The 15354-nt window shown below is 32.6% G+C and overlaps 2 protein-coding genes across 2 annotated transcripts; one reads left to right on the top strand and one right to left on the bottom strand.

The window, feature by feature from the left end:
* Window positions 1-1442: 1442 nt before the first annotated feature.
* LOC129940749 (chymotrypsin-2-like) lies at window positions 1443-2387 on the top strand. Its single transcript, XM_056049194.1, has 2 exons — window positions 1443-2090; window positions 2159-2387. Exons 1-2 carry the CDS (start codon window positions 1461-1463, stop codon window positions 2315-2317), a joined length of 789 nt encoding a protein of 262 aa, XP_055905169.1. The 5' UTR covers window positions 1443-1460; the 3' UTR covers window positions 2318-2387.
* A 2747-nt stretch (window positions 2388-5134) lies between these two features.
* Window positions 5135-6225, bottom strand: LOC129942340 (chymotrypsin-2-like). Its single transcript, XM_056051216.1, has 3 exons — window positions 6147-6225; window positions 5493-6082; window positions 5135-5423 (listed from the first exon to the last, which is right to left on the bottom strand). Exons 1-3 carry the CDS (start codon window positions 6217-6219, stop codon window positions 5265-5267), a joined length of 822 nt encoding a protein of 273 aa, XP_055907191.1. The 5' UTR covers window positions 6220-6225; the 3' UTR covers window positions 5135-5264.
* Window positions 6226-15354: the final 9129 nt, after the last annotated feature.

Here is a 15354-nt window from a genome sequence, read left to right on the forward strand (position 1 = left end):
GGGGAAGTCACTGGTGCGATGGTGATGGTGGGACCATGACCGACCACCATCAGTTTTTATATAAATATATAAATCAGAATGAATTACCACTTAATTGGCGTATCAAAGGCTATCGCATTCGATGTCCATCTCTAGGAGCACCGCTCAGGAGATACACTTCTGAATGATGCAACAAAAGTGCTGCTGATTTTGTTAGCTATACCTATTTATCACGAGGATTTTCTTAAGATTAAATACAATGTTACTACAATTGCAATGCCTTTGAATGGAAGATTGAAGTGGCGGATTGGTGGATTTATGTTGTCTTTACGTTCTCGTGGTTTATCTTACTGTGCTAATCACATAATCATAATCTGTTCCTAGCAACATGCTGCGAACAAAGGCGTATTGTGAATTGTTTTCTAAACTTTCTTCCAAATTGTTCTTAAAACAACAATCACGTCTAAATTTCGTACGAAAGTTTGAATTTTCTTCAATATGTTTTTGTTTTGTTTTGGAAGAGGATTTTTCTTATTCCTATCAACATGTTGCTGAAAAAAAATAATTATGATTGAATTCAAATTTGTTGTTGAAATGTTTATTTTATTATTAAATTGAGTTTATTATCAGAAAAAGATTTTTGATTCCTTGTTCTTATAAAGCATTGAGGGCAATATTTGAATTCATATTTGAATGAATACAAACAAGTTAGAGAAGTTGCTATGTTTTCTTTGATTGTGTATCACTTTCAGCCTAATTATGAGTATGAAGCGAAAAAAAATTGTCCCAGGCGATTTTTGCTGACCCGGAATTTAAAAAGCTATCATGAGTTTTACTTAAACGAAATTCTACTTCAAACAAGTAATGAGATTTTGAACGGTTTGTAAAAAAAACAACCAAACATTTTAGTCGGGAATATATCTAAATATTTTTTTTGTATGCTTGTTTAGTGCTAGTTTAACGTTGTAAGCAGAAATTTGATTGATTGATTAAATGATTGTTATGCAAAGTTTCCGCAACCAGTAAAATAAATTTTTATTTGCTTTAAATTTTTATTCTACTTTTTTATGTTATATCATTTTTAAGCAACCCCTAACTTTCTATTTTGTAATTTAGGCTTCCAAATTAGAAAATCCCACGAACCTCTATTTTAATGCAGATTTTCATTATATCGAAATTAGATGGCTTTGTATGACTTTTTATGCAATCTATTTGTCATTCAATTTCGCCAAAGCCTCGTCACTATTAGCGTAAAATTTATGCGGGTAGGTGGTTAGATAGTGTCTCATTTAGTTAAACAAATCAAAATAGATGTTTCACACTTTCAAACCTTGATAATGTTTCGCACCAAGCAAAGTCTGGGCATGTTATGTATATTTATTTTTAAAATTAATTACCTGTCACGTTCTAATTGTACCAAATATAAGCTTCGAAACCTATCAACCACAATAGAGTCTAATTCATTCACTGGCTAAGTCAACATGTTTGTCGCTCCTTTTACGTTGTTAGTTGTATTAATTTTGACTCATCGAACTGAATCTCAAGAAGAGTTCGATAGTGATCAACATAATCGAATTGTTGGTGGCAGTGCAACCAAAGGACCAATTCCCTACCAAATATCAATACAATATGATAGAAACGGCGAATGGACACATTATTGTGGAGGATCCATAATATCCAAGGACATTGTCCTCACCGCTGCTCATTGTGTCAATGGACATAACCCCGAGAGTATATCTGTGCTAGCTGGGACGACTGACTTTCGCCGAAAAGATGGATCACGTCATGACATCGTTGCCTATAAGGTCCATGAAAATTATCTGAAATTGACCACAAGTGATATTGCCTTGGTCAAGGTAAGGCCTCCATTTGAGTTTAATGAGAAAATTTCGAAAATCAATATTTTCGGAACGAAAAGTGTTGGCGATAATGAACCCGTCACAGTGACTGGATGGGGTTCAATCTCTCCATTGGTCTTTGGACCATATCCGTCAAATCTGCGAATGCTTAATTATACGACAATTTCGAATGATGAATGTAAACGGTCATTTGGTCAAGTTACTGAAAATGAAATTTGTGCTTTTCAATTCATTGCTAAGGGAGCCTGTGCTGTAAGTTTCAAAATTTAAGTTGAAAATGAGTGTTTTTTTTTTTAATTATGGGAGTTTTTTTTTTGTAGGGAGACTCTGGTGGTCCATTGGTGACTCGTGATCGACAGCAACAAATCGGAGTTGTTTCATATGGAACTAGTATCTGTGCAGTGGGACTACCTGATGTATTTACAAGGGTTTCTGCTTTTGAGCATTGGATCAAAGAGTCTATTGGTTTAAAAACATGATGATGATGATGATGATGATGATGATGATGATGATGATGATGATTGTGATAGAGATGACTTAATTATTGAAATACATTAAGCTTTGCAAATAAAATAAAAATCTTATCTTTGAGAAAATTTTTATGAGTTGAGTTCCTTTGTCGAAACTAACAATATTTGTAAATATGTTTTTGGTTTACTCAAAAGGATTACAAAATTGTTGATGAAGGTGCTGCGGTGGCGTTTTAGCAACATTTTTGTATTTTAAGTTTCAGTTTTTATTGATTAATATGATGGCAAATTAATTGGTGCAGAATTACTTTGAACTGCAAATATTATAAATTTAAAACTATGTTGCATACTTACTTATTTTAATATTATTATTGATCTTTTAACTTTTATTTTTTCAGATCTGCATATCAAGTTTTCAAGATCTACAAATGGTAAGTCTTGTATAATATTTTGTATTACATTTATTTAGTTTAGTTAGGTATATTTTCAATATTTCTGTATTTTCATATCAATTTCACAAAGTGTGCTAGAATTTACTATTTTGTAGGATTTGGAAGGGTCTAATTCAATGTCTAATTGGATTTGTCAAGTTTTTAAAAAAAAGCGTTTCAATTATTATTTTCAGTAGACAAATGTGGGTTTTCGAGTTACCAGGTCGTATAAAAGTGCATGTTAGAAATAAATATTGTTACAAGTGTTAACATTTTATGTTATGTTATAAAAAATAATGCCCTAGAGCTCAGTCTTCAAATAATGCTTAAGGTTTATAATGGGTGTAAAGGGTGTTTTGTTTAGAAGTATTGAAGTTTGAAATTAAATAACACTTGTACTTGAAAAACGATTTTATAGGACGAATCTTTTTTCGCACTCGTATAGTTTTCCTATTCTACAGGTCTCCTTCCGAGTGGATGAAAAACAGCATTGGTTCAGTCTGTCCTTAAAATACTCCCCACTTTCTAACTATTATCCAATTGCATTGCTTCCCTTCTTTCAAGGTCATAGAAACGCTGATCAATTTTAAGATGAAGAACGAAAGCTTCTTACTGATCCACTTACTTATCCATTGGTGGTACTTGCATTGAGGAGACTGAACTGCTTTCAGTTCTTGTTCTAGGTATTTCCTTTCGTTGTGGAGTGATCAAATATTGACATCGGCAAAAATGTTGCTTTCGGTTTTCTCCGACGATGTAAAAAGTTTTGTAGCCCTTCTGATCTGGCTATAATTTACAAATCTTTCATAGTCCAAAAATCGATTATAATTCTCATATTTGGGCTGGTGCGCCCTTTAACGTAATTAAGTCTTTTAGATAGAAGTGAAAAAATAGCTCTAAAAATGATGGGAGATCATGTTTTTAACGAGACATTTGTCTCTCTTGAACAACGCCGTACAGGCATTCTTTCTTTAGCCGCACTTCACGAATGTGGAACACTTCATAGGCTCAATATTTCCCCACTCATTACAATGTGCAGACATTCGAAACTATTGTGCATGGGTATCTTCTTTCTAATCCTGCCCTTCTTCCATATTGCTCCCATTGTGTTTTAATCATTTTATTCGTAACCCCTTTAGTGTGCGCTTAAAATAAAAAAAGTTAATGCCTTCCTAATTGTCAATAACTCAGCGAAAGTTGTCCTACAAGTGGACAACAGTGTCGGGCTTACCGGCGTGGATTGGGGACTTCATATACTCGGTGTTAATTTTGATGTGATTTTCAAAAATAAAACGCCTACATAGCCTTGAATAACCGCGCAAAAGTTAAAAAAAAAGAAGCATGTAGAAGTGCCAATCAAACTAAAAATAAATCCCTTCACATCTGACAAAATGCCTGCCAGTTTAAATAGTGTTGGCAATTTAAATTTCTATACTTCTAAAATCAAAACTCGGTATGGCTAAGTGGTTTTATTAGTACATTTCTGAAATCTGAAGTGTTTACATTGTAGGGGAATGTTACTTTTTTCTGTCACACCGTAGTCGTATCTGCTTGCCTCTTAAAGTCTTTTGATAATATTGTACAAACATTTCAGTTTCGCTTTGATCTCAAGACATTAATCTCTGAACTAAATTAAGGAAGAACTTCATGTAATTTGCTGAGCTGAATATAAATTCCTCTTTTTTTAAAAAAATGCCTTAATTATCTCAAATAATTTTACCACATTTCTTTTAATCCTGAATTGATTCTTTTTCCATAAATTGTATATGTACACTAATGACTCAAAATTTAATTTCATCCCATATCCTTTTTCTATGTTTAAACTGAATAAAGGATAATCCCTTAAAGACCATTGTCAACCGTATTATACATGTCATAAAATAAACAACCCTTTGATCTCCTTTACGTCAAAGACTTAATTCCAAAAGCCAATAACTTTACATATATTGCCTTATCTTTTGCAGGATAAGTAAATTTACTGTATCTACTGTATGTTCTTTACTCGAACATGATTATGGTGGTTAAAAGGACATACTGACTTTTATTATTAATTTTCTACAAAACAAAGAAAAGAGCAATGCAAAGTGTATTACTCCCTCTGTTTCGTGATGTACCTTTACAATACTTTTTATGACAACAATCCTTCCCCGCTAGTTTCCTGATGACTTCAATGTTTACATAATACATATTGGTTCATGGTAGAAGTGGTATGAGAGTGTTATCCTTTTTGAAAAGAAAACTTTGAGAATACATACACACACATGTTTTTAAGACAAAGGACTTTTTTAGCTTTTTCGTGCATTTGATTAAATCAACAGATTAAAAATCACAAAGAACCACGATGCGAAGTAAAAAAAGGAGAAAGTACAATAAACATTTTCTATCGCTATACAAATTAACTTTGTGGTTATGTTTTTTAATTAAAATGTATATAAAATTAAGTAAAACGTTGTGTTTTTAGTCTCATCATCTTTACCTTTTACCAATAAGGAAATCGTTAAGAATAAAATGTGATTCATTTCTCTTTAATTCCTGATTTCATTCTTGATCCATTTCGTAAATTCAGAAACTCTGGTGAAAACAGTTGGATAATTGTAATTGAGGTTGACATTCCACGCACCATAAGAACAAATACCGATTTGAAAAGTTTTCCTCTCATTCACAAGTGGCCCACCGGAATCGCCCTAAAATAAAAAACATAGACAATTTTTCAAAAAATTCACTACTGTCAGCATTGACAACAACTTCTGTACCTTATAAGGAGTACTAAGGTCCTTGGAAGTTACACAAATGTCTGTCGAAGTCAAGACGTCGTGCAGTTCCAACTTGCATACTTCATCTGACATAGTTGTGAAACTACCTTCCTGAAGTCTTTCTGCCTGTTTATAATGTGTGTAACCCCATCCATGGAAAATTGTCGGAATATCACTCATAACTCGTTCGGAGCTCGCAAACTCTATCTTAGCTATGGTTCTTTTATTGAATTTAAATCTGGGACGAACTCGAACTAGCCCGATGTCATGGCCTTTGAATTCTTCGTCAGAATAATTTGGATGCGCTGTATATGCGACAATTCTGTGACTTGTACCGATGCGGCTTCGTAGGTTATTGCTTCCGGCAAGAACTCGAAATGATGTCATGCCATAGTCATCGAAATGTGGTAACAAGCAATGTGCTGCGGTGAGGACATAGTTCGAGGATATTATCGAACCTCCACACAAATGTTTCCATTCTCGTTTTGTTTTTCGATATTGTATTGAAACTATATACGGCACAGGATCTAAGACATCCTGACCTGAGAAGATGTAGGAGGTAAGATTTACCGCTGGCTTCACATTACCAACTGGAAAAGTTTGGATTTCGTCTTTAGTTTCACTTTCACTTCACTAATATTCAAAATCGATTACCTATACTGATATCTGTGGCACTACAGGGGTAAATAATTAAATATCCCAAGGCTGCTATTCCCACAAGCGTCATTTCAAACGAAAAAAATGCAATCTGAGATTTTAACTAAATTTTCTCATTTTATAGACCAAATAGATGGTTTTCGTGAGGAATGTGAAGCAATCAATCATACGATGGAATTTATTTGATGACAAAGTTTCTACCTCGTGTCTTAAATATATTAGATAACTAACACAGGTGCCTACATATGTAATAAGCTGTCTTATAATTAATTTTTGAGTAATATAATTTTTAAAATGTGGAGTTGTGAAGTGATTTAGTTAAATATTGTGAGATTTATTTGTATGTATTTAGGTTTGGTAATTTAGTTTTCTCGTTTTAAAAGCCCGTAAGATTAATTAATTTAAATTTCTACAAAATTTGTATGCAGACAAATCTTCTGCGATTTGTTTAAAGAAAAGTATTTTTAGGTTTAAAGAGTTTTTTTTTGCTACTAGCTGTAATATCAATATTAGTACCCCCCCTCAGGATCTTAAGATGCACGTAAATTTCGATATTTTTTTTTAATATTTACCTACATTTTCAATAATATTCTTGCTTTTCTGCTAATGGGCAGGATCAGACAACATAAGGGGCTTCATTTGCAGTCAACTTCATTCTTTGAACGTAAATTTTGACTAACGCAACTAGTTAGTTTTTTAAGTTTCATAAATTCGAAATTCAGAACTTTACTTCACAAACCTCTACTCTAAGTACAAAAACTACCAAAATCATTATTGTCTACAGAACACTCCTCAGACAAGCTACAAGTCCATCACGATTTGTATTTTGTATTGTAAAGAAATATTACTTGTTTTTTTTTTTTCAAATTTACAAAGAAGCTTTTTACAGAAAGCATTAAATAAAGTTGTGCAGAAAATAAATAAATCATAGAGTAATAAATTTTACCTTTCAGTTGATTTGACTTGATAGTTAGGGAGATTTTTCTTGATTAACTTTCCAGTCAACTTTCCAATAAAGTTGCCTTAATTGGAAGGCAATTTTTGGCAGCTATCCAATCAGATGATAGAAAATTGCCTTACTTTCAAGTTCCTTATGTCGGCTGAACCTGCCGATTGTCTTTATGTAAATGTAGACCATCAATTGTATTTAAATAGACGATCCAGGGGGGGCATATGAGCCATTAAGCTTATACAGTTAAGTTGTACAATTAAAGGTTTCAAAAGTGTTTTTTTGTCAAAAGCAACTAAAATTTTAATTTCACGCAAATTAAATTTGGAAAAACTGTAGTAATGTTTTAAAGCTCTAAAAAAAAGAAGAAATATTCAGATTCTTTATATTAAGTTACACATAAATAGTGAATATTGAGGTGATTTTTGCTTCCGACATATATGAACTATATGGCTAGTATTACATTCGTAAATAATTTCGAACTCGAACTAGAGTCCTCCGATCTGAAACCCTTGTGTCGATTGAGTTCAAGGTGGGAAATTAAGCTTTTAAGTCGGTTAGCATAAGGCATTTTTCATTTTATTTACTTTTTTTGGTTAAAAATCAAAAATTGGCTTCTTTTTACAAGCAAAACATATGTCGGTATTGATCCAGAAGAGTTCTCTTCATAAAACCATTTTTTTTAAGTTTTCTCAAGAAATCCATTATTTGCTTTTTTTTATTCTTAAAAATATATTGATTTTTGTTTACAAAACTCGATATCTCAGAAAGGGGTCACCATGTAAAATATACATTTATAAACACTAAACAACTCCATACCAAAAATATTTTAAAGACAAAATTTAAAAATTGTATATCAATAAAAATTAATTTGAAAAAAACGCTCTCCAAAAAAATTAAGTTAATCAAGGTTTTTTGTGAGAAACAAAATGGCGTGACACTTTTTTTAAACTAATCTAATGGCTAATCAAAAAACATAATAAACTTTTCATATCTTGATATAAAAGCTCTTAACCTCTTGAGATTTGAAGTGGAAATAGATTCTGAAACGTGTAATTTGACATAGAAATGGGTCGTTCCAACTTTTTTTTTACCTCAATTTGTTTTTGTTAAGTTTTTAAAGAAATTATGTACTAAAATGCACCTATTTCGTTAAATTCAAGAACAAAACATTTTTCCCTTTACAATTTTTAAATTTTGTTGACTCCTTTAAGATTAAAATATTTTCTAGCATCTACGAGTAGGCAGATTGATAGCGATTGAAATAGTGGACTCCCGAAAATTGAGTTCGAAAAAACAACGTCAAAAAAAGCGCACCTTCACATTTAGAGAAATGGAAACAAGAAAAGTATGTGTATATTATTTTTGGGAAAGGTCTACGTTTCAAAATAATTTCTTTTATTTCTGCGTGAAATGCACCAAAAACTCTCTAAACTTTTGTGTTTTAGCTCTTAAATTTGGAATATTTAGAAGACTGTTGGAATATTGGAATGCTTTCAAAGTCGGCAGTCGTCCAAATTAAAAATAAAATAATTTTTAAACTGAAGGGGTCACCTTAGCTCTTGGAACGTGTAAATTTAAGGTTAAGATAAACATTATGTTATTTAAATTTTGTCCGCCTTCTTTACAGAACATTAAAGAAAATTTTTAGGCTGTGAATAGAAACTCGTCTATGTGTTAAGTGTGTGTCCCCCTGATTAAAAGTCTGGATCCGTCCTTGAGTCTTATCAATTTTCGTCTTCGAAATTTTTATCAAGACATTATTATTACATTGCTTACCCTCGATTTTTAGTGAATAATAAATATGAAGGAGCGGATTCTCGACTTGGAAAAAAATCTTTTGATTGAAGCCAGAATTTGCAAAATTTGCCAGATTTGAATGTTTTTCAGAGATCATACTCCAAAAAACAGTTGCTTTTTTAATATCTTTTTCATTAAGAATCATAAAAACGTTGGTTTAAGAGCCCAATCTTTAATTCCATGACTATTGAGATGCTTAGACAAAAACTGGGACAAGAAATCATTTTGACTAACTGCCAGCTTTCCGTTGCAAAATGAGTATGTAAATGATAAACTGAGAGGGCATATTTGTTAAGAGCCATATGCACACGCGATTTCAAAAATATTTCGTGTTGCAACTTTTACCTATCTCGGAGTTTTAAACTTAACCAAAGATAGTTGATTATCCAGCAAAACAATCAACAGCTTGAAACCTGTTTATTAAAGTGTAGACTGGATCAAGAAGCTTAATGTTACTCTTCTCATCAAACATCAATAAAGTTACATTCTGCTTTATTTTTGTTGGTAGTTGATTCTGCTGCTAAAATTTTTATTTTATTATAATTTTTTACCTAGCTTTTATGTGAATCAAGATATGATTCACAGGACAGTATAGTTTTGGAGCCTCCACGATTTACTGCCATTTTTTCAAAATCTTCTTGTGTGAACTCTTTAATAATCAAAGCAACCTTGGCATTGATATTTTTGACGATTTAGTCTTTGACTTAAAGATTTCCAATGTGACCAGTACAAATGCTATGCCACATAAGATGCTCTGCATTTTTCCCTTGCTCTTCAGAGTGCTGGAATTGTCAGATAAAACAACGTTAACCTTAGTGCAGCAAATTTCTTTGCAAGATCTAAAGGTTCAAAAAGTATGTTCGTAAGCTTTTCTGCAATCTCTGATTCTCCAAATCTTGCTGCTGCTGGAACTATTCTTCCAGCCTTTAATCAGCAAAATAGAATCCGAACTGATAGATGCCTTAATAGAAGAAACTCATTCATCATAGGCCTGATTCAAAGCTTTGTTAAAAGTTTTTTTTTTGACTTAGAACCTTGTAACTATTCATGAGAAATTCGAATCGAATGTCAGTTTTTACGATTTTTGTAAAGTGTTTCAAAAGATTTGTAATTATTCTGAAAATTGGATTTTCTAATAGTTAAAAACAGAATTATTTATAAGACAAAATTGGTTTGAAGGCAATATTTTTAATTATCAATTTTTAAACAGTATTTTGTTGAGGTTTAAATTTTTCGAAATGTTTTTTCTTTTAACATTTTTAGACTGTTGATTTTCTTAAAAAATAATTAAAAGGTGTCAAAAACCTTACTCGCATACAACTATTTTTGAGGTAATCAGCCCTATTCTGATATTTACGTGTATCGTGTATTCGATTCACCCATTCAATCCCCTTTCACATTGCCTCTGCATTTTGCTATCCATGAACTACATTATCCCAAACCAATTTGACATTCACGTTTACAGCTGCTCATGTGACAATCTTGAGAATGTTGCATAAATTGTTTTGATTCATTAAAAATTAAGTTTAATCAATACACCTAAACAAAATTAATTGTTTAATTTGTGTAATTTGTGGAAATGGACCTTTTATTCCAATTGTAAGCAGAGGAATAAGGTGAGAATCCTCAACAAGAGAGCTTCGGAGAAATGTGCCTTGTGTGTCTTTCTTCCCCTAAAAATGTTAATAATATTTTATATATAAAAAAATAATTGATTTTACTTACATTTTGCGAACAACAATTGACAAATGAAAAATCCGTAACATTTCATATGCGGATCTTTATTGTATAGAATGAATGCGTTCATGTGAATAGAAGAATACCGTGCAGTATTACCGACGTTATCGACATAGATTCACTTCGAATCAATAGTAGAATAGTTATTTGTGAGAGCAGAGTAGGGCTGAATATCAATTTTTGTTCGAAAAATGTTCGAGGTGACAAATATTTTTTCTCCTTATAAGAAAAACCTTTGAACCACGTTACAATGTATAATATAAAATTTTATTTAAGTCATATAAGATTTTTGGATTATTAAGATATTTGGGATATTTTTCACTTTGTTTTAAAGTCATTTCTGTTTGATATTCTCTACTCGTTTTTGAGATATGACCGAAAATAATGTTACCGAACGTACGGGCGTTTCTAACGGACGAATACATGTACATGGACCTTGAAACGTCGAAAATAAAAAAAAAATCAATTAAAAAAATCAAAAAAAAAAAAAACAGCTTCACCTGCTGTTCAAATATCGGTTAACCTAAATTAAACCTTTTATTGAAAAACCCCAAATTTAATTTAATGTGGGTACGAATAACAACATTTAATTAAATATTTTGTTGAAATTATTGTTTGTGGTAGTTTTTTTGTTGGTCTTTTTATTGTTCAACTAAACAAAAATCTGAGGTTATGCAAAGACTTGAAATGAAAAACTTCAATCCTTTTAGTGAATTCGAAGAATGAACACCAAACAAATTTGTAAGTGTTAAAAAAAAAGTCTGCAGTGAAAAGTAATGATATCTAAAATTAACCCACCTACAAAGGTGGAATTTTAAGTTTTTAACTCTCTTTGTTCTGAAGTAAAAAGAGGTTCGAAAATCGACAGAGTTTGGTACCGTTGTCCACTTCCGACTACCTTGGCCTTTGATTACGAAAAGTCTTCACTGATCGTACAGAATAGTCTGAGCAAAAAATCACAGTTGAATATATGTTAAGTTTTTGATTTTTGTATGTTACCAGAGATATTTGGCTTACCATCTTCAATTTTCATGTTTCCAACGTCCACAATTTCTGTAAGCTTTTCGTTTCCTTCATTAAATATCAGAGAAACAATTTGTTTCCTCTCGGTGCTGCCATTGAAATAAAGTCTATGGTGTTGTTTTAAGACCAGAGAAACATTTTTTAAACATTTAAAAAACATTTCTGGAACAAAGAAAAATTTCTAAAATGTTATCTTTGGTATGGACGCTCGCGAAACATTTCTGAAATGTTTATAAAATGTTTCTCTGTTCCCTATTTCGAATTTCCCATTAGGAAACTTTATTTATTCCCTAAACATTGACATAAACAGAAAGTACGTGAGTGGTTTAATAAACATAAATACGGAATAACATTTAGAAGTTCGCTTACTCAAAAAAAGTTCCATTTAAAACATTTCAGAAACTTTTTTTAAACAATGTTTTTCAAATATTTGGTGTGGACACACCTTAATACTTAGATATAACAGGAAATGTTATTACATGGTGCTGGTGATTTCCCCGTATTCTTAAACATACAAGAATAAGTTCCTTAACGGTTGCCCAGGTGTCGTTTCAGTTCCTTATCTCCATTAGAATACTGGAGGTCTTACACAAAATTTTGTTGCCCATCTAACTCTTCACCAAAATATTTCCCAAATTTAGCTTTGATATATGAGTATGTGGAACGATTTTGGCAACAAATCGTAAAAATAAAACCGAAATAGAAATGCATATCCTTCTATTAAATTTATCCCTAAATCGCTAAATCGAGTGAGTTCATCAAATGACAAATGTTACACACGACTTGATCTAAGTTCCTGACCTCTGCTGAAATAAGAAACAATATCCTTGCATTCGTACAGATAAAAAAACAAACTCGCACACTTCACAGAAGACACTCTCTAGAACCCAAAAAGTTGCCTACTCCGCACAAATCTTTGATAGGAATCTTTAAAGAATTTTTTTTTTCTTTGAATAAACAAAACAAAAATAAAGATTGCAAAAAAGGCGACACACCGTGAATTCAAGTTAAAAAATATCTATCTATGAAGATGAAGAGGCTGTGTGATGCTGTGTGCTTGTGGTGTTCCTGGTGCTGGTGCTGCTGTTGCTGGTGCGATTATTCCTTATTCTTGAACCCGCATCACTCTATGATCACTGCGGTGCGCATAAACCAATACCTAAGCCAAGAAGGCTCCATCTATAACTACATAATATATCCAATCCCTGTCTGACGTGTGTTTCTTATTTTCTCATATAAAGCGATGATAATGCTGTCTTCTTTTGTTTTTTGGGTAATTTTTCCTCTCAACACCACCAAATCCAATCCAATCCAGCCGTCATCAGGAAAGGAACCCCTTTTTTGAGATCTGTGAATTAATATGTTTTGCAAAGTCATTTTCCATAAGGAACAACCGGGTACATATAGGTATTGGAATATAACAGCAGCGCCATCAGTGGCACAGCATGCTATCTGAACCAAAGGTTCAGCGCTGGGTATGTTCGGTACCTTAAGAGTATAGGTAAGGTATAGTGTTGAAAAATTTCGCGAAATCATAACAATAAAATTGTTGAGGGACAGTTTCTCTTTGTTTCTTTTACGATCTTGTGGGCTAAACACACTTTTGTATTTTAAGTGAATTTCACCAATGACGGAGATGAAAAGTTTTATATTAAAATAAGAGTAGTTTAAATCCTGCAGTATCTTAATATTTCTTTGATTTTATACCAATTTGCTTCTTTTCAAATCTGTTATTTGAAAAATAATAGATCTTGACAGACTTCTCCTCCAACAATTTTACATTTTCTTAGGGCCAATTTTAATGAAATCAAGACACTTAAGTAGAGTTCCTTTTGATGTAACTAACCAATCTGTAAAAGTAGTTTTAGAAACATTTTAGTCCACCCCCTGTATGTATATTTATCAAACCGTAAAATAAAGTCCTCTTCTTCACCTCTTAAATTGAAAACTTCGTTCACTTCGCTCTGCCATCTTTACTCAACTATTCTAATTATGGACATTCAAGACAGTATAATTCATGAAAAAAAGTCCTTTTAGCAGTCCGTAAACTACAAAGGACTCTTAATAACGAAGCTTTAAGTGATCCCCAAATCATTTCCCACCTACTCGTATTATAAGGAATTTTGTATCGATTACCCTTTCATTCTAGATTCTGAATATTTTTAATACTTCGAAAGTTATTTGAAGTTTTATTTTCTACGATATTTTGAGTTTTTCATTCACCCTTAGACAACATATAGATTTCAGAAATGTTAGTCTACAGCTACTAACCCTGTGGAATGTGTGTAGAGACTCGTAGAGTCGCTTGAAAAACGAACGGAAGCAGACGTTATCTCCTCATATACTTATACTTCTCTATTCTCTCTATTTTCGACTTCCAATCGATTTTGTTCAAATAGATTTCTTCGAGCTAAGAAAACTGAATGTTTAATATTCGCTTCAGATGCGCTCTTTCCTAACCTTTTATTAGTATCTTTGGTGTACCACAATGTAGATACATAAGTCCTATTCTTTTATCCTCACCATTAAAAATATGGAATTGATTACTAAATATTCCCACATCTCACTTTACCCTGATGACACCAAGTTTTTGTAGACCATTGCGTGCGTCAATGTACGTACTTATTAAAATAGACGTCTCTAGTTTAATTTTATGGATTAAAAAGAACTGCAAAGTAAGCAGTCTTTGCTTAGAACTTAGTTCCCCTTCTCTAAAATAGATGAAATTCGCCTTTAAATCCATTTTTGCATTTCATTTTTTTTTTTTAAGATTTACAAATCGGATAGGAAAACTACGCGGGAATTTTCTTAAGAAATCTTCTCTTTCGCAACCTCTCACAGTTATATAGTCTTTTGAGATTCAACAAAAGGCTATTACCAATGTCTTCATAAAAAAAAGTCTTCGTGTTTTTTTTATTCTCTATACGTTTCAATCCTTGAATTTGCGCATTGTCATTCATACCTTTTTTTTTCCAATGACGTTCAACGTCATTATGATGGTTATGCCAATTATGATGATGACAAACCCTTTATTTAGACTTTATAGTGAACTAAATCATCAACGCTGCTTCTGCTGCCGATTTTGATATCGCTTCAATGACCGGTCCCCAGGTAGTCGTAGCAACCGATTGTCCTTGTTCTCTGCCGAGACCGACTGTCATAAATAATATCGCGTGTTATCATAAATGAGGATCACTTTTCGTTCTTGTGATGACAAGCGGCTCTCTGTGAGCAATATTTCAGAGGAACTGTGCGTGTGGTCAGCCAGTGCCGGTGAATTGAGATTCGAATATCATTCAACGATTTTGTTGATGAAATTGTCGCTTCTTGGGCAGGCATTTTTTATCACACCATCTTCAACTCATCATTGGCTGGACGGGCAGCGGCGGCCGAGACGATGCCGAGTCCATATAAGACTGAAGGCTCGAGAAAATAAATAAAAAGAAATATTCGAATTTAATTGCCTACTCGTGCTGCTCTGGGGGATAACAATCTCGATATAGGCCATCATCCAATAGGGTTTGGCCTTTTAGAACTCGTTTTGTCAATTGGGGGATTGAATTAATGCAGAAATCTGTTCACGTTTATGGTAGCAATTTGCATAAAAGCGGTAGCTGGCGAATTTATAATTGACTTATGAAAATGAAGTAGCACCGCAGGTGATGTGGATACATTTTTGGATTTTGTTTGAATGTT

This window comes from Eupeodes corollae, chromosome 1 (genome assembly GCF_945859685.1).
Source record: "Eupeodes corollae chromosome 1, idEupCoro1.1, whole genome shotgun sequence".
Lineage (NCBI taxonomy): Eukaryota > Metazoa > Arthropoda > Insecta > Diptera > Syrphidae > Eupeodes > Eupeodes corollae.

Bases quoted from the DNA above. Each gene is read 5' to 3' on its own strand.
- LOC129940749 (XM_056049194.1), top strand. From the start codon at position 1,461: ATGTTTGTCGCTCCTTTTACGTTGTTAGTTGTATTAATTTTGACTCAT. The intron at 2,091-2,158 runs GTAAGTTTCAAA...TTTTTTTTGTAG, and splicing joins TTGCTAAGGGAGCCTGTGCT to GGAGACTCTGGTGGTCCATT.
- LOC129942340 (XM_056051216.1), bottom strand. From the start codon at position 6,219: ATGACGCTTGTGGGAATAGCAGCCTTGGGATATTTAATTATTTACCCC. The intron at 6,083-6,146 runs GTAATCGATTTT...AAACTTTTCCAG, and splicing joins TGCCACAGATATCAGTATAG to TTGGTAATGTGAAGCCAGCG. The intron at 5,424-5,492 runs GTACAGAAGTTG...TTTTTATTTTAG, and splicing joins ACCTTAGTACTCCTTATAAG to GGCGATTCCGGTGGGCCACT.